The 23,969-nt window shown below is 57.4% G+C and overlaps 1 protein-coding gene across 1 annotated transcript in view; it reads right to left on the bottom strand.

Moving 5' to 3' along the window:
• Window positions 1-23,969, bottom strand: part of LOC140685978 (uncharacterized) — a 90,562-nt gene that overhangs the window by 39,036 nt on the left and 27,557 nt on the right. Inside the window, exons 29-59 of the mRNA XM_072938372.1 lie at window positions 23,762-23,823; window positions 22,734-22,848; window positions 22,236-22,297; window positions 21,208-21,322; window positions 20,709-20,770; window positions 19,681-19,795; window positions 19,183-19,244; window positions 18,155-18,269; window positions 17,656-17,717; window positions 16,628-16,742; window positions 16,129-16,190; window positions 15,101-15,215; window positions 14,607-14,668; window positions 13,579-13,693; window positions 13,081-13,142; window positions 12,053-12,167; window positions 11,555-11,616; window positions 10,527-10,641; window positions 10,029-10,090; window positions 9,001-9,115; window positions 8,506-8,567; window positions 7,478-7,592; window positions 6,978-7,039; window positions 5,951-6,065; window positions 5,452-5,513; window positions 4,424-4,538; window positions 3,926-3,987; window positions 2,898-3,012; window positions 2,400-2,461; window positions 1,372-1,486; window positions 877-938 (exon numbers count right to left, since the gene is read on the bottom strand). Of these exons, the coding sequence (XP_072794473.1) occupies window positions 877-938; window positions 1,372-1,486; window positions 2,400-2,461; window positions 2,898-3,012; window positions 3,926-3,987; window positions 4,424-4,538; window positions 5,452-5,513; window positions 5,951-6,065; window positions 6,978-7,039; window positions 7,478-7,592; window positions 8,506-8,567; window positions 9,001-9,115; window positions 10,029-10,090; window positions 10,527-10,641; window positions 11,555-11,616; window positions 12,053-12,167; window positions 13,081-13,142; window positions 13,579-13,693; window positions 14,607-14,668; window positions 15,101-15,215; window positions 16,129-16,190; window positions 16,628-16,742; window positions 17,656-17,717; window positions 18,155-18,269; window positions 19,183-19,244; window positions 19,681-19,795; window positions 20,709-20,770; window positions 21,208-21,322; window positions 22,236-22,297; window positions 22,734-22,848; window positions 23,762-23,823 (2,717 nt within the window). The remainder of the gene's footprint in view (window positions 1-876; window positions 939-1,371; window positions 1,487-2,399; window positions 2,462-2,897; window positions 3,013-3,925; window positions 3,988-4,423; window positions 4,539-5,451; window positions 5,514-5,950; window positions 6,066-6,977; window positions 7,040-7,477; window positions 7,593-8,505; window positions 8,568-9,000; window positions 9,116-10,028; window positions 10,091-10,526; window positions 10,642-11,554; window positions 11,617-12,052; window positions 12,168-13,080; window positions 13,143-13,578; window positions 13,694-14,606; window positions 14,669-15,100; window positions 15,216-16,128; window positions 16,191-16,627; window positions 16,743-17,655; window positions 17,718-18,154; window positions 18,270-19,182; window positions 19,245-19,680; window positions 19,796-20,708; window positions 20,771-21,207; window positions 21,323-22,235; window positions 22,298-22,733; window positions 22,849-23,761; window positions 23,824-23,969) is intronic.

The following is a 23,969-nucleotide window of genomic DNA, read 5'->3' as shown; positions in this document are numbered from 1 at the left end:
CCAGAAACCATCACATTCACGCACGGGGTCTTTCCCCCAGTTAGTCATGGGGACAACAAGTACGCACGCCACCTCTCAGATCATAAGCCCTCTCCCCTGGGAGGAGCTGCCGATACACATAAAAGGGAGGCCCTTCTCTCGACTCTGCCACCGGGAGGGAGCCAGGAAGACGACTCGCCATGCAGAAGTCTGACCGCTCTCCAACCCAGGGCGGAGGCATACGGCGAACGGCACAAGGGACAGGAGAGCCCGTGGCAGGTCGCTTAGGTCACGGAGCGCTGGGAAGCCCGCACTGGGTCTTCAGAGACACAACCCAGTGCACACAGGGGGAAGCGAGGGCGCTTCCGGGGAAGGGCAGCCTGGGCCAAAGGCTGCGGGGTCAAGCACCAGAGGAAGTCGCAAGGGAAACTACAGCACTGTTACTGGCCATGGGCTGGAAAAGGGCAAAAGCCCCTACGTTCAAGGCCAGACATCCCCTGGTAACTTTCAGATCAGGATGGCCACAGGAAAAAAAGGCAAGATCAAACGACGACAGGAAAGCACCTGACTGCCACAGGGCTCTGTCTGCCTCCAGCGTCCCCTCATAAACGCTAACGGAAAAGAACTGGGCCACACCACGTAGATACAGACACCCGTTTCACGAGGTGAGTCTCCAAAACTACTGCAGGTGCGTCGGTCGTGCAGTCACACGACGTGAAGCACCCGGTAACTGTAGGAGGTGTGCACTGGGATAAACCCTGTAAGCCCGCAGACCTTCCCGGGCAAATGCAAACTTGGGGACGCAGGCTCAAAGCACCCAGGCGTCCCCGCTGCAGCGTGCCCTGACGCTTACCTACCGAACGAAGGAGAAGAACAGTGACAAAGGGAGATGGTTACCTCTTTATCAGAAAAGAAATCGGCCTCGTCCGGTTCTCCGCTTTGGGGCACTGTCACGTGGCCTGTAAGAAGGAGTCACACGTACATTAATGGGGACACGAGCCTCTGGGAACTTCAACCCCCCCCTCCTCACCTATCTCCAACTCATGCGTGCTTCAGTGCAACCAAGGGGCACAAAAGGAGGTCAGGGGGCTAAAGCACTTCCTGGAAGGAGAAGCGCCGTCGTGCTGGGATCTCTGTGAGGACAGGTGGCAAAGGCCAACCGCCCAAAAGGGGACGGATACTGTGCCAGGACCTACACCTTTCAGGTGCTTCACAGTAGGCGTTCTGTTTAAGGGAGGCAGTGGGCATCGAATCCAGGAAGTCCTGCATGCTAAGCATGCATTCACTCTACCGCAGAGCTGCACTGCTCCCTCCGAAAATTGAGTTTCTGGACAGACGCCTGATCAAGACAAGAGAGGGACAGAAAACCCCCAGACGTGTACACTAGCTTACCGAACGTGTCAGCTGGGCCAGCTCCATCAACACAGCTCAACGTGTCATGCGCTGTTACTGGCCCTGGAGCAAGTCCAAACGTCTGGCTATCGGTTGCTGGCTCAGTCGCCAACCCCTAGGAACACAGAGGGCAATTAAACAAGAACCGAACGCCAGAAACCATCACATTCACGCACGGGCTCTTTCCCCCAGTTAGTCATGGGGACAACAAGTACGCACGCCACCTCTCAGATCATAAGCCCTCTCCCCTGGGAGGAGCTGCCGATACACATAAAAGGGAGGCCCTTCTCTCGACTCTGCCACCGGGAGGGAGCCAGGAAGACGACTCGCCACGCAGAAGTCTGACCGCTCTCCAACCCAGGGCGGAGGCATACGGCGAACGGCACAAGGGACAGGAGAGCCCGTGGCAGGTCGCTTAGGTCACGGAGCGCTGGGAAGCCCGCACTGGGTCTTCAGAGACACAACCCAGTGCACACAGGGGGAAGCGAGGGCGCTTCCGGGGAAGGGCAGCCTGGGCCAAAGGCTGCGGGGTCAAGCACCAGAGGAAGTCGCAAGGGAAACTACAGCACTGTTACTGGCCATGGGCTGGAAAAGGGCAAAAGCCCCTACGTTCAAGGCCAGACATCCCCTGGTAACTTTCAGATCAGGATGGCCACAGGAAAAAAAGCCAAGATCAAACGACGACAGGAAAGCACCTGACTGCCACAGGGCTCTGTCCGCCTCCAGCGTCCCCTCATAAACGCTAACGGAAAAGAACTGGGCCACACCACGTAGATACAGACACCCGTTTCACGAGGTGACTCTCCAAAACTACTGCAGGTGCGTCGGTCGTGCAGTCACACGACGTGAAGCACCCGGTAACTGTAGGAGGTGTGCACTGGGATAAACCCTGTAAGCCCGCAGACCTTCCCGGGCAAATGCAAACTTGGGGACGCAGGCGCAAAGCACCCAGGCGTCCCCGCTGCAGCGTGCCCTGACGCTTACCTACCGAACGAAGGAGAAGAACAGTGACAAAGGGAGACGGTTACCTCTTTATCAGAAAAGAAATCGGCCTCGTCCGGTTCTCCGCTTTGGGGCACTGTCACGTGGCCTGTAAGAAGGAGTCACACGTACATTAATGGGGACACGAGCCTCTGGGAACTTCAACCCCCCCTCCTCTCCTCACCTATCCCCAACTCATGCGTGCTTCAGTGCAACCAAGGGGCACAAAAGGAGGTCAGGGGGCTAAAGCACTTCCTGGAAGGAGAAGCGCCGTCGTGCTGGGATCTCTGTGAGGACAGGTGGCAAAGGCCAACCGCCCCAAAGGGGACGGATACTGTGCCAGGACCTACACCTTTCAGGTGTTCCACAGTAGGCGTTCTGTTAAGGGAGGCAGTGGGCATCGAATCCAGGAAGTCCTGCATGCTAAGCATGCATTCACTCTACCGCAGAGCTGCACTGCTCCCTCCGAAAATTGAGTTTCTGGACAGACGCCTGATCAAGACAAGAGAGGGACAGAAAACCCCCAGACGTGTACACTAGCTTACCGAACGTGTCAGCTGGGCCAGCTCCATCAACACAGCTCAACGTGTCATGCGCTGTTACTGGCCCTGGAGCAAGTCCAAACGTCTGGCTATCGGTTGCTGGCTCAGTCGCCAACCCCTAGGAACACAGAGGGCAATTAAACAAGAACCGAACGCCAGAAACCATCACATTCACGCACGGGCTCTTTCCCCCAGTTAGTCATGGGGACAACAAGTACGCACGCCACCTCTCAGATCATAAGCCCTCTCCCCTGGGAGGAGCTGCCGATACACATAAAAGGGAGGCCCTTCTCTCGACTCTGCCACCGGGAGGGAGCCAGGAAGACGACTCGCCACGCAGAAGTCTGACCGCTCTCCAACCCAGGGCGGAGGCATACGGCGAACGGCACAAGGGACAGGAGAGCCCGTGGCAGGTCGCTTAGGTCACGGAGCGCTGGGAAGCCCGCACTGGGTCTTCAGAGACACAACCCAGTGCACACAGGGGGAAGCGAGGGCGCTTCCGGGGAAGGGCGGCCTGGGCCAAAGGCTGCGGGGTCAAGCACCAGAGGAAGTCGCAAGGGAAACTACAGCACTGTTACTGGCCATGGGCTGGAAAAGGGCAAAAGCCCCTACGTTCAAGGCCAGACATCCCCTGGTAACTTTCAGATCAGGATGGCCACAGGAAAAAAAGCCAAGATCAAACGACGACAGGAAAGCACCTGACTGCCACAGGGCTCTGTCCGCCTCCAGCGTCCCCTCATAAACGCTAACGGAAAAGAACTGGGCCACACCACGTAGATACAGACACCCGTTTCACGAGGTGACTCTCCAAAACTACTGCAGGTGCGTCGGTCGTGCAGTCACACGACGTGAAGCACCCGGTAACTGTAGGAGGTGTGCACTGGGATAAACCCTGTAAGCCCGCAGACCTTCCCGGGCAAATGCAAACTTGGGGACGCAGGCGCAAAGCACCCAGGCGTCCCCGCTGCAGCGTGCCCTGACGCTTACCTACCGAACGAAGGAGAAGAACAGTGACAAAGGGAGACGGTTACCTCTTTATCAGAAAAGAAATCGGCCTCGTCCGGTTCTCCGCTTTGGGGCACTGTCACGTGGCCTGTAAGAAGGAGTCACACGTACATTAATGGGGACACGAGCCTCTGGGAACTTCAACCCCCCCTCCTCTCCTCACCTATCCCCAACTCATGCGTGCTTCAGTGCAACCAAGGGGCACAAAAGGAGGTCAGGGGGCTAAAGCACTTCCTGGAAGGAGAAGCGCCGTCGTGCTGGGATCTCTGTGAGGACAGGTGGCAAAGGCCAACCGCCCCAAAGGGGACGGATACTGTGCCAGGACCTACACCTTTCAGGTGTTCCACAGTAGGCGTTCTGTTAAGGGAGGCAGTGGGCATCGAATCCAGGAAGTCCTGCATGCTAAGCATGCATTCACTCTACCGCAGAGCTGCACTGCTCCCTCCGAAAATTGAGTTTCTGGACAGACGCCTGATCAAGACAAGAGAGGGACAGAAAACCCCCAGACGTGTACACTAGCTTACCGAACGTGTCAGCTGGGCCAGCTCCATCAACACAGCTCAACGTGTCATGCGCTGTTACTGGCCCTGGAGCAAGTCCAAACGTCTGGCTATCGGTTGCTGGCTCAGTCGCCAACCCCTAGGAACACAGAGGGCAATTAAACAAGAACCGAACGCCAGAAACCATCACATTCACGCACGGGGTCTTTCCCCCAGTTAGTCATGGGGACAACAAGTACGCACGCCACCTCTCAGATCATAAGCCCTCTCCCCTGGGAGGAGCTGCCGATACACATAAAAGGGAGGCCCTTCTCTCGACTCTGCCACCGGGAGGGAGCCAGGAAGACGACTCGCCACGCAGAAGTCTGACCGCTCTCCAACCCAGGGCGGAGGCATACGGCGAACGGCACAAGGGACAGGAGAGCCCGTGGCAGGTCGCTTAGGTCACGGAGCGCTGGGAAGCCCGCACTGGGTCTTCAGAGACACAACCCAGTGCACACAGGGGGAAGCGAGGGCGCTTCCGGGGAAGGGCAGCCTGGGCCAAAGGCTGCGGGGACAAGCACCAGAGGAAGTCGCAAGGGAAACTACAGCACTGTTACTGGCCATGGGCTGGAAAAGGGCAAAAGCCCCTACGTTCAAGGCCAGACATCCCCTGGTAACTTTCAGATCAGGATGGCCACAGGAAAAAAAGCCAAGATCAAACGACGACAGGAAAGCACCTGACTGCCACAGGGCTCTGTCCGCCTCCAGCGTCCCCTCATAAACGCTAACGGAAAAGAACTGGGCCACACCACGTAGATACAGACACCCGTTTCGCGAGGTGAGTCTCCAAAACTACTGCAGGTGCGTCGGTCGTGCAGTCACACGACGTGAAGCACCCGGTAACTGTAGGAGGTGTGCACTGGGATAAACCCTGTAAGCCCGCAGACCTTCCCGGGCAAATGCAAACTTGGGGACGCAGGCGCAAAGCACCCAGGCGTCCCCGCTGCAGCGTGCCCTGACGCTTACCTACCGAACGAAGGAGAAGAACAGTGACAAAGGGAGACGGTTACCTCTTTATCAGAAAAGAAATCGGCCTCGTCCGGTTCTCCGCTTTGGGGCACTGTCACGTGGCCTGTAAGAAGGAGTCACACGTACATTAATGGGGACACGAGCCTCTGGGAACTTCAACCCCCCCCTCCTCTCCTCACCTATCCCCAACTCATGCGTGCTTCAGTGCAACCAAGGGGCACAAAAGGAGGTCAGGGGGCTAAAGCACTTCCTGGAAGGAGAAGCGCCGTCGTGCTGGGATCTCTGTGAGGACAGGTGGCAAAGGCCAACCGCCCAAAAGGGGACGGATACTGTGCCAGGACCTACACCTTTCAGGTGTTCCACAGTAGGCGTTCTGTTAAGGGAGGCAGTGGGCATCGAATCCAGGAAGTCCTGCATGCTAAGCATGCATTCACTCTACCGCAGAGCTGCACTGCTCCCTCCGAAAATTGAGTTTCTGGACAGACGCCCGATCAAGACAAGAGAGGGACAGAAAACCCCCAGACGTGTACACTAGCTTACCGAACGTGTCAGCTGGGCCAGCTCCATCAACACAGCTCAACGTGTCATGCGCTGTTACTGGCCCTGGAGCAAGTCCAAACGTCTGGCTATCGGTTGCTGGCTCAGTCGCCAACCCCTAGGAACACAGAGGGCAATTAAACAAGAACCGAACGCCAGAAACCATCACATTCACGCACGGGCTCTTTCCCCCAGTTAGTCATGGGGACAACAAGTACGCACGCCACCTCTCAGATCATAAGCCCTCTCCCCTGGGAGGAGCTGCCGATACACATAAAAGGGAGGCCCTTCTCTCGACTCTGCCACCGGGAGGGAGCCAGGAAGACGACTCGCCACGCAGAAGTCTGACCGCTCTCCAACCCAGGGCGGAGGCATACGGCGAACGGCACAAGGGACAGGAGAGCCCGTGGCAGGTCGCTTAGGTCACGGAGCGCTGGGAAGCCCGCACTGGGTCTTCAGAGACACAACCCAGTGCACACAGGGGGAAGCGAGGGCGCTTCCGGGGAAGGGCAGCCTGGGCCAAAGGCTGCGGGGACAAGCACCAGAGGAAGTCGCAAGGGAAACTACAGCACTGTTACTGGCCATGGGCTGGAAAAGGGCAAAAGCCCCTACGTTCAAGGCCAGACATCCCCTGGTAACTTTCAGATCAGGATGGCCACAGGAAAAAAAGCCAAGATCAAACGACGACAGGAAAGCACCTGACTGCCACAGGGCTCTGTCCGCCTCCAGCGTCCCCTCATAAACGCTAACGGAAAAGAACTGGGCCACACCACGTAGATACAGACACCCGTTTCACGAGGTGAGTCTCCGAAACTACTGCAGGTGCGTCGGTCGTGCAGTCACACGACGTGAAGCACCCGGTAACTGTAGGAGGTGTGCACTGGGATAAACCCTGTAAGCCCGCAGACCTTCCCGGGCAAATGCAAACTTGGGGACGCAGGCGCAAAGCACCCAGGCGTCCCCGCTGCAGCGTGCCCTGACGCTTACCTACCGAACGAAGGAGAAGAACAGTGACAAAGGGAGACGGTACCTCTTTATCAGAAAAGAAATCGGCCTCGTCCGGTTCTCCGCTTTGGGGCACTGTCACGTGGCCTGTAAGAAGGAGTCACACGTACATTAATGGGGACACAAACCTCTGGGAACTTCAAACCCCCCCTCCTCTCCTCACCTATCCCCAACTCATGCGTGCTTCAGTGCAACCAAGGGGCACAAAAGGAGGTCAGGGGGCTAAAGCACTTCCTGGAAGGAGAAGCGCCGTCGTGCTGGGATCTCTGTGAGGACAGGTGGCAAAGGCCAACCGCCCCAAAGGGGACGGATACTGTGCCAGGACCTACACCTTTCAGGTGTTCCACAGTAGGCGTTCTGTTTAAGGGAGGCAGTGGGCATCGAATCTAGGAAGTTCTGCATGCTAAACATGCATTCACTCTACCGCAGAGCTGCACTGCTCCCTCCGAAAATTGAGTTTCTGGACAGACGCCTGATCAAGACAAGAGAGGGACAGAAAACCCCCAGACGTGTACACTAGCTTACCGAACGTGTCAGCTGGGCCAGCTCCATCAACACAGCTCAACGTGTCATGCGCTGTTACTGGCCCTGGAGCAAGTCCAAACGTCTGGCTATCGGTTGCTGGCTCAGTCGCCAACCCCTAGGAACACAGAGGGCAATTAAACAAGAACCGAACGCCAGAAACCATCACATTCACGCACGGGGTCTTTCCCCCAGTTAGTCATGGGGACAACAAGTACGCACGCCACCTCTCAGATCATAAGCCCTCTCCCCTGGGAGGAGCTGCCGATACACATAAAAGGGAGGCCCTTCTCTCGACTCTGCCACCGGGAGGGAGCCAGGAAGACGACTCGCCACGCAGAAGTCTGACCGCTCTCCAACCCAGGGCGGAGGCATACGGCGAACGGCACAAGGGACAGGAGAGCCCGTGGCAGGTCGCTTAGGTCACGGAGCGCTGGGAAGCCCGCACTGGGTCTTCAGAGACACAACCCAGTGCACACAGGGGGAAGCGAGGGCGCTTCCGGGGAAGGGCAGCCTGGGCCAAAGGCTGCGGGGTCAAGCACCAGAGGAAGTCGCAAGGGAAACTACAGCACTGTTACTGGCCATGGGCTGGAAAAGGGCAAAAGCCCCTACGTTCAAGGCCAGACATCCCCTGGTAACTTTCAGATCAGGATGGCCACAGGAAAAAAAGGCAAGATCAAACGACGACAGGAAAGCACCTGACTGCCACAGGTCTCTGTCTGCCTCCAGCGTCCCCTCATAAACGCTAACGGAAAAGAACTGGGCCACACCACGTAGATACAGACACCCGTTTCACGAGGTGAGTCTCCAAAACTACTGCAGGTGCGTCGGTCGTGCAGTCACACGACGTGAAGCACCCGGTAACTGTAGGAGGTGTGCACTGGGATAAACCCTGTAAGCCCGCAGACCTTCCCGGGCAAATGCAAACTTGGGGACGCAGGCTCAAAGCACCCAGGCGTCCCCGCTGCAGCGTGCCCTGACGCTTACCTACCGAACGAAGGAGAAGAACAGTGACAAAGGGAGATGGTTACCTCTTTATCAGAAAAGAAATCGGCCTCGTCCGGTTCTCCGCTTTGGGGCACTGTCACGTGGCCTGTAAGAAGGAGTCACACGTACATTAATGGGGACACGAGCCTCTGGCAACTTCAACCCCCCCCTCCTCACCTATCCCCAACTCATGCGTGCTTCAGTGCAACCAAGGGGCACAAAAGGAGGTCAGGGGGCTAAAGCACTTCCTGGAAGGAGAAGCGCCGTCGTGCTGGGATCTCTGTGAGGACAGGTGGCAAAGGCCAACCGCCCAAAAGGGGACGGATACTGTGCCAGGACCTACACCTTTCAGGTGCTTCACAGTAGGCGTTCTGTTTAAGGGAGGCAGTGGGCATCGAATCCAGGAAGTCCTGCATGCTAAGCATGCATTCACTCTACCGCAGAGCTGCACTGCTCCCTCCGAAAATTGAGTTTCTGGACAGACGCCTGATCAAGACAAGAGAGGGACAGAAAACCCCCAGACGTGTACACTAGCTTACCGAACGTGTCAGCTGGGCCAGCTCCATCAACACAGCTCAACGTGTCATGCGCTGTTACTGGCCCTGGAGCAAGTCCAAACGTCTGGCTATCGGTTGCTGGCTCAGTCGCCAACCCCTAGGAACACAGAGGGCAATTAAACAAGAACCGAACGCCAGAAACCATCACATTCACGCACGGGGTCTTTCCCCCAGTTAGTCATGGGGACAACAAGTACGCACGCCACCTCTCAGATCATAAGCCCTCTCCCCTGGGAGGAGCTGCCGATACACATAAAAGGGAGGCCCTTCTCTCGACTCTGCCACCGGGAGGGAGCCAGGAAGACGACTCGCCACGCAGAAGTCTGACCGCTCTCCAACCCAGGGCGGAGGCATACGGCGAACGGCACAAGGGACAGGAGAGCCCGTGGCAGGTCGCTTAGGTCACGGAGCGCTGGGAAGCCCGCACTGGGTCTTCAGAGACACAACCCAGTGCACACAGGGGGAAGCGAGGGCGCTTCCGGGGAAGGGCAGCCTGGGCCAAAGGCTGCGGGGTCAAGCACCAGAGGAAGTCGCAAGGGAAACTACAGCACTGTTACTGGCCATGGGCTGGAAAAGGGCAAAAGCCCCTACGTTCAAGGCCAGACATCCCCTGGTAACTTTCAGATCAGGATGGCCACAGGAAAAAAAGCCAAGATCAAACGACGACAGGAAAGCACCTGACTGCCACAGGGCTCTGTCCGCCTCCAGCGTCCCCTCATAAACGCTAACGGAAAAGAACTGGGCCACACCACGTAGATACAGACACCCGTTTCACGAGGTGACTCTCCAAAACTACTGCAGGTGCGTCGGTCGTGCAGTCACACGACGTGAAGCACCCGGTAACTGTAGGAGGTGTGCACTGGGATAAACCCTGTAAGCCCGCAGACCTTCCCGGGCAAATGCAAACTTGGGGACGCAGGCGCAAAGCACCCAGGCGTCCCCGCTGCAGCGTGCCCTGACGCTTACCTACCGAACGAAGGAGAAGAACAGTGACAAAGGGAGACGGTTACCTCTTTATCAGAAAAGAAATCGGCCTCGTCCGGTTCTCCGCTTTGGGGCACTGTCACGTGGCCTGTAAGAAGGAGTCACACGTACATTAATGGGGACACGAGCCTCTGGGAACTTCAACCCCCCCTCCTCTCCTCACCTATCCCCAACTCATGCGTGCTTCAGTGCAACCAAGGGGCACAAAAGGAGGTCAGGGGGCTAAAGCACTTCCTGGAAGGAGAAGCGCCGTCGTGCTGGGATCTCTGTGAGGACAGGTGGCAAAGGCCAACCGCCCCAAAGGGGACGGATACTGTGCCAGGACCTACACCTTTCAGGTGTTCCACAGTAGGCGTTCTGTTAAGGGAGGCAGTGGGCATCGAATCCAGGAAGTCCTGCATGCTAAGCATGCATTCACTCTACCGCAGAGCTGCACTGCTCCCTCCGAAAATTGAGTTTCTGGACAGACGCCTGATCAAGACAAGAGAGGGACAGAAAACCCCCAGACGTGTACACTAGCTTACCGAACGTGTCAGCTGGGCCAGCTCCATCAACACAGCTCAACGTGTCATGCGCTGTTACTGGCCCTGGAGCAAGTCCAAACGTCTGGCTATCGGTTGCTGGCTCAGTCGCCAACCCCTAGGAACACAGAGGGCAATTAAACAAGAACCGAACGCCAGAAACCATCACATTCACGCACGGGGTCTTTCCCCCAGTTAGTCATGGGGACAACAAGTACGCACGCCACCTCTCAGATCATAAGCCCTCTCCCCTGGGAGGAGCTGCCGATACACATAAAAGGGAGGCCCTTCTCTCGACTCTGCCACCGGGAGGGAGCCAGGAAGACGACTCGCCACGCAGAAGTCTGACCGCTCTCCAACCCAGGGCGGAGGCATACGGCGAACGGCACAAGGGACAGGAGAGCCCGTGGCAGGTCGCTTAGGTCACGGAGCGCTGGGAAGCCCGCACTGGGTCTTCAGAGACACAACCCAGTGCACACAGGGGGAAGCGAGGGCGCTTCCGGGGAAGGGCGGCCTGGGCCAAAGGCTGCGGGGTCAAGCACCAGAGGAAGTCGCAAGGGAAACTACAGCACTGTTACTGGCCATGGGCTGGAAAAGGGCAAAAGCCCCTACGTTCAAGGCCAGACATCCCCTGGTAACTTTCAGATCAGGATGGCCACAGGAAAAAAAGCCAAGATCAAACGACGACAGGAAAGCACCTGACTGCCACAGGGCTCTGTCCGCCTCCAGCGTCCCCTCATAAACGCTAACGGAAAAGAACTGGGCCACACCACGTAGATACAGACACCCGTTTCACGAGGTGAGTCTCCAAAACTACTGCAGGTGCGTCGGTCGTGCAGTCACACGACGTGAAGCACCCGGTAACTGTAGGAGGTGTGCACTGGGATAAACCCTGTAAGCCCGCAGACCTTCCCGGGCAAATGCAAACTTGGGGACGCAGGCGCAAAGCACCCAGGCGTCCCCGCTGCAGCGTGCCCTGACGCTTACCTACCGAACGAAGGAGAAGAACAGTGACAAAGGGAGACGGTTACCTCTTTATCAGAAAAGAAATCGGCCTCGTCCGGTTCTCCGCTTTGGGGCACTGTCACGTGGCCTGTAAGAAGGAGTCACACGTACATTAATGGGGACACGAGCCTCTGGGAACTTCAACCCCCCCTCCTCTCCTCACCTATCCCCAACTCATGCGTGCTTCAGTGCAACCAAGGGGCACAAAAGGAGGTCAGGGGGCTAAAGCACTTCCTGGAAGGAGAAGCGCCGTCGTGCTGGGATCTCTGTGAGGACAGGTGGCAAAGGCCAACCGCCCCAAAGGGGACGGATACTGTGCCAGGACCTACACCTTTCAGGTGTTCCACAGTAGGCGTTCTGTTAAGGGAGGCAGTGGGCATCGAATCCAGGAAGTCCTGCATGCTAAGCATGCATTCACTCTACCGCAGAGCTGCACTGCTCCCTCCGAAAATTGAGTTTCTGGACAGACGCCTGATCAAGACAAGAGAGGGACAGAAAACCCCCAGACGTGTACACTAGCTTACCGAACGTGTCAGCTGGGCCAGCTCCATCAACACAGCTCAACGTGTCATGCGCTGTTACTGGCCCTGGAGCAAGTCCAAACGTCTGGCTATCGGTTGCTGGCTCAGTCGCCAACCCCTAGGAACACAGAGGGCAATTAAACAAGAACCGAACGCCAGAAACCATCACATTCACGCACGGGGTCTTTCCCCCAGTTAGTCATGGGGACAACAAGTACGCACGCCACCTCTCAGATCATAAGCCCTCTCCCCTGGGAGGAGCTGCCGATACACATAAAAGGGAGGCCCTTCTCTCGACTCTGCCACCGGGAGGGAGCCAGGAAGACGACTCGCCACGCAGAAGTCTGACCGCTCTCCAACCCAGGGCGGAGGCATACGGCGAACGGCACAAGGGACAGGAGAGCCCGTGGCAGGTCGCTTAGGTCACGGAGCGCTGGGAAGCCCGCACTGGGTCTTCAGAGACACAACCCAGTGCACACAGGGGGAAGCGAGGGCGCTTCCGGGGAAGGGCAGCCTGGGCCAAAGGCTGCGGGGACAAGCACCAGAGGAAGTCGCAAGGGAAACTACAGCACTGTTACTGGCCATGGGCTGGAAAAGGGCAAAAGCCCCTACGTTCAAGGCCAGACATCCCCTGGTAACTTTCAGATCAGGATGGCCACAGGAAAAAAAGCCAAGATCAAACGACGACAGGAAAGCACCTGACTGCCACAGGGCTCTGTCCGCCTCCAGCGTCCCCTCATAAACGCTAACGGAAAAGAACTGGGCCACACCACGTAGATACAGACACCCGTTTCACGAGGTGAGTCTCCAAAACTACTGCAGGTGCGTCGGTCGTGCAGTCACACGACGTGAAGCACCCGGTAACTGTAGGAGGTGTGCACTGGGATAAACCCTGTAAGCCCGCAGACCTTCCCGGGCAAATGCAAACTTGGGGACGCAGGCGCAAAGCACCCAGGCGTCCCCGCTGCAGCGTGCCCTGACGCTTACCTACCGAACGAAGGAGAAGAACAGTGACAAAGGGAGACGGTTACCTCTTTATCAGAAAAGAAATCGGCCTCGTCCGGTTCTCCGCTTTGGGGCACTGTCACGTGGCCTGTAAGAAGGAGTCACACGTACATTAATGGGGACACGAGCCTCTGGGAACTTCAACCCCCCCTCCTCTCCTCACCTATCCCCAACTCATGCGTGCTTCAGTGCAACCAAGGGGCACAAAAGGAGGTCAGGGGGCTAAAGCACTTCCTGGAAGGAGAAGCGCCGTCGTGCTGGGATCTCTGTGAGGACAGGTGGCAAAGGCCAACCGCCCCAAAGGGGACGGATACTGTGCCAGGACCTACACCTTTCAGGTGTTCCACAGTAGGCGTTCTGTTAAGGGAGGCAGTGGGCATCGAATCCAGGAAGTCCTGCATGCTAAGCATGCATTCACTCTACCGCAGAGCTGCACTGCTCCCTCCGAAAATTGAGTTTCTGGACAGACGCCTGATCAAGACAAGAGAGGGACAGAAAACCCCCAGACGTGTACACTAGCTTACCGAACGTGTCAGCTGGGCCAGCTCCATCAACACAGCTCAACGTGTCATGCGCTGTTACTGGCCCTGGAGCAAGTCCAAACGTCTGGCTATCGGTTGCTGGCTCAGTCGCCAACCCCTAGGAACACAGAGGGCAATTAAACAAGAACCGAACGCCAGAAACCATCACATTCACGCACGGGGTCTTTCCCCCAGTTAGTCATGGGGACAACAAGTACGCACGCCACCTCTCAGATCATAAGCCCTCTCCCCTGGGAGGAGCTGCCGATACACATAAAAGGGAGGCCCTTCTCTCGACTCTGCCACCGGGAGGGAGCCAGGAAGACGACTCGCCACGCAGAAGTCTGACCGCTCTCCAACCCAGGGCGGAGGCATACGGCGAACGGCACAAGGGACAGGAGAGCCCGTGGCAGGTCGCTTAGGTCACGGAGCGCTGGGAAGCCCGCACTGGGTCTTCAGAGACACAACCCAGTGCACACAGGGGGAAGCGAGGGCGCTTCCGGGGAAGGGCAGCCTGGGCCAAAGGCTGCGGGGACAAGCACCAGAGGAAGTCGCAAGGGAAACTACAGCACTGTTACTGGCCATGGGCTGGAAAAGGGCAAAAGCCCCTACGTTCAAGGCCAGACATCCCCTGGTAACTTTCAGATCAGGATGGCCACAGGAAAAAAAGCCAAGATCAAACGACGACAGGAAAGCACCTGACTGCCACAGGGCTCTGTCCGCCTCCAGCGTCCCCTCATAAACGCTAACGGAAAAGAACTGGGCCACACCACGTAGATACAGACACCCGTTTCGCGAGGTGAGTCTCCAAAACTACTGCAGGTGCGTCGGTCGTGCAGTCACACGACGTGAAGCACCCGGTAACTGTAGGAGGTGTGCACTGGGATAAACCCTGTAAGCCCGCAGACCTTCCCGGGCAAATGCAAACTTGGGGACGCAGGCGCAAAGCACCCAGGCGTCCCCGCTGCAGCGTGCCCTGACGCTTACCTACCGAACGAAGGAGAAGAACAGTGACAAAGGGAGACGGTTACCTCTTTATCAGAAAAGAAATCGGCCTCGTCCGGTTCTCCGCTTTGGGGCACTGTCACGTGGCCTGTAAGAAGGAGTCACACGTACATTAATGGGGACACGAGCCTCTGGGAACTTCAACCCCCCCCTCCTCACCTATCCCCAACTCATGCGTGCTTCAGTGCAACCAAGGGGCACAAAAGGAGGTCAGGGGGCTAAAGCACTTCCTGGAAGGAGAAGCGCCGTCGTGCTGGGATCTCTGTGAGGACAGGTGGCAAAGGCCAACCGCCCAAAAGGGGACGGATACTGTGCCAGGACCTACACCTTTCAGGTGTTCCACAGTAGGCGTTCTGTTAAGGGAGGCAGTGGGCATCGAATCCAGGAAGTCCTGCATGCTAAGCATGCATTCACTCTACCGCAGAGCTGCACTGCTCCCTCCGAAAATTGAGTTTCTGGACAGACGCCCGATCAAGACAAGAGAGGGACAGAAAACCCCCAGACGTGTACACTAGCTTACCGAACGTGTCAGCTGGGCCAGCTCCATCAACACAGCTCAACGTGTCATGCGCTGTTACTGGCCCTGGAGCAAGTCCAAACGTCTGGCTATCGGTTGCTGGCTCAGTCGCCAACCCCTAGGAACACAGAGGGCAATTAAACAAGAACCGAACGCCAGAAACCATCACATTCACGCACGGGGTCTTTCCCCCAGTTAGTCATGGGGACAACAAGTACGCACGCCACCTCTCAGATCATAAGCCCTCTCCCCTGGGAGGAGCTGCCGATACACATAAAAGGGAGGCCCTTCTCTCGACTCTGCCACCGGGAGGGAGCCAGGAAGACGACTCGCCACGCAGAAGTCTGACCGCTCTCCAACCCAGGGCGGAGGCATACGGCGAACGGCACAAGGGACAGGAGAGCCCGTGGCAGGTCGCTTAGGTCACGGAGCGCTGGGAAGCCCGCACTGGGTCTTCAGAGACACAACCCAGTGCACACAGGGGGAAGCGAGGGCGCTTCCGGGGAAGGGCAGCCTGGGCCAAAGGCTGCGGGGTCAAGCACCAGAGGAAGTCGCAAGGGAAACTACAGCACTGTTACTGGCCATGGGCTGGAAAAGGGCAAAAGCCCCTACGTTCAAGGCCAGACATCCCCTGGTAACTTTCAGATCAGGATGGCCACAGGAAAAAAAGCCAAGATCAAACGACGACAGGAAAGCACCTGACTGCCACAGGGCTCTGTCCGCCTCCAGCGTCCCCTCATAAACGCTAACGGAAAAGAACTGGGCCACACCACGTAGATACAGACACCCGTTTCGCGAGGTGAGTCTCCAAAATTACTGCAGGTGCGTCGGTCGTGCAGTCACACGACGTGAAGCACCCGGTAACTGTAGGAGGTGTGCACTGGGATAAACCCTGTAAGCCCGCAGACCTTCCCGGGCAAATGCAAACTTGGGGACGCAGGCGCAAAGCACCCAGGCGTCCCCGCTGCAGCGTGCCCTGACGCTTACCTACCGAACGAAGGAGAAGAACAGTGACAAAGGGAGACGGTTACCTCTTTATCAGAAAAGAAATCGGCCTCGTCCGGTTCTCCGCTTTGGGGCACTGTCACGTGGCCTGTAAGAAGGAGTCACACGTACATCAATGGGGACACGAGCCTCTGGGAACTTCAACCCCCCCTCCTCTCCTCACCTATCCCCAACTCATGCGTGCTTCAGTGCAATCAAGGGGCACAAAAGGAAGTCAGGGGGCTAAAGCACTTCCTGGAAGGAGAAGCGCCGTCGTGCTGGGATCTCTGTGAGGACAGGTGGCAAAGGCCAACCGCCCAAAAGGGGACGGATACTGTGCCAGGACCTACACCTTTCAGGTGTTCCACAGTAGGCGTTCTGTTTAAGGGAGGCAGTGGGCATCGAATCCAGGAAGTCCTGCATGCTAAGCATGCATTCACTCTACCGCAGAGCTGCACTGCTCCCTCCGAAAATTGAGTTTCTGGACAGACGCCTGATCAAGACAAGAGAGGGACAGAAAACCCCCAGACGTGTACACTAGCTTACCGAACGTGTCAGCTGGGCCAGCTCCATCAACACAGCTCAACGTGTCATGCGCTGTTACTGGCCCTGGAGCAAGTCCAAACGTCTGGCTATCGGTTGCTGGCTCAGTCGCCAACCCCTAGGAACACAGAGGGCAATTAAACAAGAACCGAACGCCAGAAACCATCACATTCACGCACGGGGTCTTTCCCCCAGTTAGTCATGGGGACAACAAGTACGCACGCCACCTCTCAGATCATAAGCCCTCTCCCCTGGGAGGAGCTGCCGATACACATAAAAGGGAGGCCCTTCTCTCGACTCTGCCACCGGGAGGGAGCCAGGAAGACGACTCGCCACGCAGAAGTCTGACCGCTCTCCAACCCAGGGCGGAGGCATACGGCGAACGGCACAAGGGACAGGAGAGCCCGTGGCAGGTCGCTTAGGTCACGGAGCGCTGGGAAGCCCGCACTGGGTCTTCAGAGACACAACCCAGTGCACACAGGGGGAAGCGAGGGCGCTTCCGGGGAAGGGCAGCCTAGGCCAAAGGCTGCGGGGTCAAGCACCAGAGGAAGTCGCAAGGGAAACTACAGCACTGTTACTGGCCATGGGCTGGAAAAGGGCAAAAGCCCCTACGTTCAAGGCCAGACATCCCCTGGTAACTTTCAGATCAGGATGGCCACAGGAAAAAAAGCCAAGATCAAACGACGACAGGAAAGCACCTGACTGCCACAGGGCTCTGTCCGCCTCCAGCGTCCCCTCATAAACGCTAACGGAAAAGAACTGGGCCACACCACGTAGATACAGACACCCGTTTCGCGAGGTGAGTCTCCAAAACTACTGCAGGTGCGTCGGTCGTGCAGTCACACGACGTGAAGCACCCGGTAACTGTAGGAGGTGTGCACTGGGATAAACCCTGTAAGCCCGCAGACCTTCCCGGGCAAATGCAAACTTGGGGACGCAGGCGCAAAGCACCCAGGCGTCCCCGCTGCAGCGTGCCCTGACGCTTACCTACCGAACGAAGGAGAAGAACAGTGACAAAGGGAGACGGTTACCTCTTTATCAGAAAAGAAATCGGCCTCGTCCGGTTCTCCGCTTTGGGGCACTGTCACGTGGCCTGTAAGAAGGAGTCACACGTACATTAATGGGGACACGAGCCTCTGGGAACTTCAACCCCCCCCTCCTCTCCTCACCTATCCCCAACTCATGCGTGCTTCAGTGCAACCAAGGGGCACAAAAGGAGGTCAGGGGGCTAAAGCACTTCCTGGAAGGAGAAGCGCCGTCGTGCTGGGATCTCTGTGAGGACAGGTGGCAAAGGCCAACCGCCCAAAAGGGGACGGATACTGTGCCAGGACCTACACCTTTCAGGTGTTCCACAGTAGGCGTTCTGTTAAGGGAGGCAGTGGGCATCGAATCCAGGAAGTCCTGCATGCTAAGCATGCATTCACTCTACCGCAGAGCTGCACTGCTCCCTCCGAAAATTGAGTTTCTGGACAGACGCCTGATCAAGACAAGAGAGGGACAGAAAACCCCCAGACGTGTACACTAGCTTACCGAACGTGTCAGCTGGGCCAGCTCCATCAACACAGCTCAACGTGTCATGCGCTGTTACTGGCCCTGGAGCAAGTCCAAACGTCTGGCTATCGGTTGCTGGCTCAGTCGCCAACCCCTAGGAACACAGAGGGCAATTAAACAAGAACCGAACGCCAGAAACCATCACATTCACGCACGGGCTCTTTCCCCCAGTTAGTCATGGGGACAACAAGTACGCACGCCACCTCTCAGATCATAAGCCCTCTCCCCTGGGAGGAGCTGCCAATACACATAAAAGGGAGGCCCTTCTCTCGACTCTGCCACCGGGAGGGAGCCAGGAAGACGACTCGCCACGCAGAAGTCTGACCGCTCTCCAACCCAGGGCGGAGGCATACGGCGAACGGCACAAGGGACAGGAGAGCCCGTGGCAGGTCGCTTAGGTCACGGAGCGCTGGGAAGCCCGCACTGGGTCTTCAGAGACACAACCCAGTGCACACAGGGGGAAGCGAGGGCGCTTCCGGGGAAGGGCAGCCTGGGCCAAAGGCTGCGGGGTCAAGCACCAGAGGAAGTCGCAAGGGAAACTACAGCACTGTTACTGGCCATGGGCTGGAAAAGGGCAAAAGCCCCTACGTTCAAGGCCAGACATCCCCTGGTAACTTTCAGATCAGGATGGCCACAGGAAAAAAAGCCAAGATCAAACGACGACAGGAAAGCACCTGACTGCCACAGGGCTCTGTCCGCCTCCAGCGTCCCCTCATAAACGCTAACGGAAAAGAACTGGGCCACACCACGTAGATACAGACACCCGTTTCGCGAGGTGAGTCTCCAAAAATACTGCAGGTGCGTCGGTCGTGCAGTCACACGACGTGAAGCACCCGGTAACTGTAGGAGGTGTGCACTGGGATAAACCCTGTAAGCCCGCAGACCTTCCCGGGCAAATGCAAACTTGGGGACGCAGGCGCAAAGCACCCAGGCGTCCCCGCTGCAGCGTGCCCTGACGCTTACCTACCGAACGAAGGAGAAGAACAGTGACAAAGGGAGACGGTTACCTCTTTATCAGAAAAGAAATCGGCCTCGTCCGGTTCTCCGCTTTGGGGCACTGTCACGTGGCCTGTAAGAAGGAGTCACACGTACATCAATGGGGACACGAGCCTCTGGGAACTTCAACCCCCCCTCCTCTCCTCACCTATCCCCAACTCATGCGTGCTTCAGTGCAACCAAGGGGCACAAAAGGAAGTCAGGGGGCTAAAGCACTTCCTGGAAGGAGAAGCGCCGTCGTGCTGGGATCTCTGTGAGGACAGGTGGCAAAGGCCAACCGCCCAAAAGGGGACGGATACTGTGCCAGGACCTACACCTTTCAGGTGTTCCACAGTAGGCGTTCTGTTAAGGGAGGCAGTGGGCATCGAATCCAGGAAGTCCTGCATGCTAAGCATGCATTCACTCTACCGCAGAGCTGCACTGCTCCCTCCGAAAATTGAGTTTCTGGACAGACGCCCGATCAAGACAAGAGAGGGACAGAAAACCCCCAGACGTGTACACTAGCTTACCGAACGTGTCAGCTGGGCCAGCTCCATCAACACAGCTCAACGTGTCATGCGCTGTTACTGGCCCTGGAGCAAGTCCAAACGTCTGGCTATCGGTTGCTGGCTCAGTCGCCAACCCCTAGGAACACAGAGGGCAATTAAACAAGAACCGAACGCCAGAAACCATCACATTCACGCACGGGCTCTTTCCCCCAGTTAGTCATGGGGACAACAAGTACGCACGCCACCTCTCAGATCATAAGCCCTCTCCCCTGGGAGGAGCTGCCGATACACATAAAAGGGAGGCCCTTCTCTCGACTCTGCCACCGGGAGGGAGCCAGGAAGACGACTCGCCACGCAGAAGTCTGACCGCTCTCCAACCCAGGGCGGAGGCATACGGCGAACGGCACAAGGGACAGGAGAGCCCGTGGCAGGTCGCTTAGGTCACGGAGCGCTGGGAAGCCCGCACTGGGTCTTCAGAGACACAACCCAGTGCACACAGGGGGAAGCGAGGGCGCTTCCGGGGAAGGGCAGCCTGGGCCAAAGGCTGCGGGGTCAAGCACCAGAGGAAGTCGCAAGGGAAACTACAGCACTGTTACTGGCCATGGGCTGGAAAAGGGCAAAAGCCCCTACGTTCAAGGCCAGACATCCCCTGGTAACTTTCAGATCAGGATGGCCACAGGAAAAAAAGCCAAGATCAAACGACGACAGGAAAGCACCTGACTGCCACAGGGCTCTGTCCGCCTCCAGCGTCCCCTCATAAACGCTAACGGAAAAGAACTGGGCCACACCACGTAGATACAGACACCCGTTTCGCGAGGTGAGTCTCCAAAATTACTGCAGGTGCGTCGGTCGTGCAGTCACACGACGTGAAGCACCCGGTAACTGTAGGAGGTGTGCACTGGGATAAACCCTGTAAGCCCGCAGACCTTCCCGGGCAAATGCAAACTTGGGGACGCAGGCGCAAAGCACCCAGGCGTCCCCGCTGCAGCGTGCCCTGACGCTTACCTACCGAACGAAGGAGAAGAACAGTGACAAAGGGAGACGGTTACCTCTTTATCAGAAAAGAAATCGGCCTCGTCCGGTTCTCCGCTTTGGGGCACTGTCACGTGGCCTGTAAGAAGGAGTCACACGTACATCAATGGGGACACGAGCCTCTGGGAACTTCAACCCCCCCTCCTCTCCTCACCTATCCCCAACTCATGCGTGCTTCAGTGCAATCAAGGGGCACAAAAGGAAGTCAGGGGGCTAAAGCACTTCCTGGAAGGAGAAGCGCCGTCGTGCTGGGATCTCTGTGAGGACAGGTGGCAAAGGCCAACCGCCCAAAAGGGGACGGATACTGTGCCAGGACCTACACCTTTCAGGTGTTCCACAGTAGGCGTTCTGTTTAAGGGAGGCAGTGGGCATCGAATCCAGGAAGTCCTGCATGCTAAGCATGCATTCACTCTACCGCAGAGCTGCACTGCTCCCTCCGAAAATTGAGTTTCTGGACAGACGCCCGATCAAGACAAGAGAGGGACAGAAAACCCCCAGACGTGTACACTAGCTTACCGAACGTGTCAGCTGGGCCAGCTCCATCAACACAGCTCAACGTGTCATGCGCTGTTACTGGCCCTGGAGCAAGTCCAAACGTCTGGCTATCGGTTGCTGGCTCAGTCGCCAACCCCTAGGAACACAGAGGGCAATTAAACAAGAACCGAACGCCAGAAACCATCACATTCACGCACGGGCTCTTTCCCCCAGTTAGTCATGGGGACAACAAGTACGCACGCCACCTCTCAGATCATAAGCCCTCTCCCCTGGGAGGAGCTGCCGATACACATAAAAGGGAGGCCCTTCTCTCGACTCTGCCACCGGGAGGGAGCCAGGAAGACGACTCGCCACGCAGAAGTCTGACCGCTCTCCAACCCAGGGCGGAGGCATACGGCGAACGGCACAAGGGACAGGAGAGCCCGTGGCAGGTCGCTTAGGTCACGGAGCGCTGGGAAGCCCGCACTGGGTCTTCAGAGACACAACCCAGTGCACACAGGGGGAAGCGAGGGCGCTTCCGGGGAAGGGCAGCCTGGGCCAAAGGCTGCGGGGTCAAGCACCAGAGGAAGTCGCAAGGGAAACTACAGCACTGTTACTGGCCATGGGCTGGAAAAGGGCAAAAGCCCCTACGTTCAAGGCCAGACATCCCCTGGTAACTTTCAGATCAGGATGGCCACAGGAAAAAAAGCCAAGATCAAACGACGACAGGAAAGCACCTGACTGCCACAGGGCTCTGTCCGCCTCCAGCGTCCCCTCATAAACGCTAACGGAAAAGAACTGGGCCACACCACGTAGATACAGACACCCGTTTCGCGAGGTGAGTCTCCAAAAATACTGCAGGTGCGTCGGTCGTGCAGTCACACGACGTGAAGCACCCGGTAACTGTAGGAGGTGTGCACTGGGATAAACCCTGTAAGCCCGCAGACCTTCCCGGGCAAATGCAAACTTGGGGACGCAGGCGCAAAGCACCCAGGCGTCCCCGCTGCAGCGTGCCCTGACGCTTACCTACCGAACGAAGGAGAAGAACAGTGACAAAGGGAGACGGTTACCTCTTTATCAGAAAAGAAATCGGCCTCGTCCGGTTCTCCGCTTTGGGGCACTGTCACGTGGCCTGTAAGAAGGAGTCACACGTACATCAATGGGGACACGAGCCTCTGGGAACTTCAACCCCCCCTCCTCTCCTCACCTATCCCCAACTCATGCGTGCTTCAGTGCAACCAAGGGGCACAAAAGGAAGTCAGGGGGCTAAAGCACTTCCTGGAAGGAGAAGCGCCGTCGTGCTGGGATCTCTGTGAGGACAGGTGGCAAAGGCCAACCGCCCAAAAGGGGACGGATACTGTGCCAGGACCTACACCTTTCAGGTGTTCCACAGTAGGCGTTCTGTTAAGGGAGGCAGTGGGCATCGAATCCAGGAAGTCCTGCATGCTAAGCATGCATTCACTCTACCGCAGAGCTGCACTGCTCCCTCCGAAAATTGAGTTTCTGGACAGACGCCCGATCAAGACAAGAGAGGGACAGAAAACCCCCAGACGTGTACACTAGCTTACCGAACGTGTCAGCTGGGCCAGCTCCATCAACACAGCTCAACGTGTCATGCGCTGTTACTGGCCCTGGAGCAAGTCCAAACGTCTGGCTATCGGTTGCTGGCTCAGTCGCCAACCCCTAGGAACACAGAGGGCAATTAAACAAGAACCGAACGCCAGAAACCATCACATTCACGCACGGGCTCTTTCCCCCAGTTAGTCATGGGGACAACAAGTACGCACGCCACCTCTCAGATCATAAGCCCTCTCCCCTGGGAGGAGCTGCCGATACACATAAAAGGGAGGCCCTTCTCTCGACTCTGCCACCGGGAGGGAGCCAGGAAGACGACTCGCCACGCAGAAGTCTGACCGCTCTCCAACCCAGGGCGGAGGCATACGGCGAACGGCACAAGGGACAGGAGAGCCCGTGGCAGGTCGCTTAGGTCACGGAGCGCTGGGAAGCCCGCACTGGGTCTTCAGAGACACAACCCAGTGCACACAGGGGGAAGCGAGGGCGCTTCCGGGGAAGGGCAGCCTGGGCCAAAGGCTGCGGGGTCAAGCACCAGAGGAAGTCGCAAGGGAAACTACAGCACTGTTACTGGCCATGGGCTGGAAAAGGGCAAAAGCCCCTACGTTCAAGGCCAGACATCCCCTGGTAACTTTCAGATCAGGATGGCCACAGGAAAAAAAGCCAAGATCAAACGACGACAGGAAAGCACCTGACTGCCACAGGGCTCTGTCCGCCTCCAGCGTCCCCTCATAAACGCTAACGGAAAAGAACTGGGCCACACCACGTAGATACAGACACCCGTTTCGCGAGGTGAGTCTCCAAAAATACTGCAGGTGCGTCGGTCGTGCAGTCACACGACGTGAAGCACCCGGTAACTGTAGGAGGTGTGCACTGGGATAAACCCTGTAAGCCCGCAGACCTTCCCGGGCAAATGCAAACTTGGGGACGCAGGCGCAAAGCACCCAGGCGTCCCCGCTGCAGCGTGCCCTGACGCTTACCTACCGAACGAAGGAGAAGAACAGTGACAAAGGGAGACGGTTACCTCTTTATCAGAAAAGAAATCGGCCTCGTCCGGTTCTCCGCTTTGGGGCACTGTCACGTGGCCTGTAAGAAGGAGTCACACGTACATCAATGGGGACACGAGCCTCTGGGAACTTCAACCCCCCCTCCTCTCCTCACCTATCCCCAACTCATGCGTGCTTCAGTGCAACCAAGGGGCACAAAAGGAAGTCAGGGGGCTAAAGCACTTC

The sequence above is a fragment of the Vicugna pacos genome, chromosome 15 (assembly GCF_048564905.1).
Source record: "Vicugna pacos chromosome 15, VicPac4, whole genome shotgun sequence".
Lineage (NCBI taxonomy): Eukaryota > Metazoa > Chordata > Mammalia > Artiodactyla > Camelidae > Vicugna > Vicugna pacos.
The sequence above is the reverse complement of the archived record's forward strand: the minus strand, read 5'-3'. Positions and strand labels throughout refer to the sequence as shown.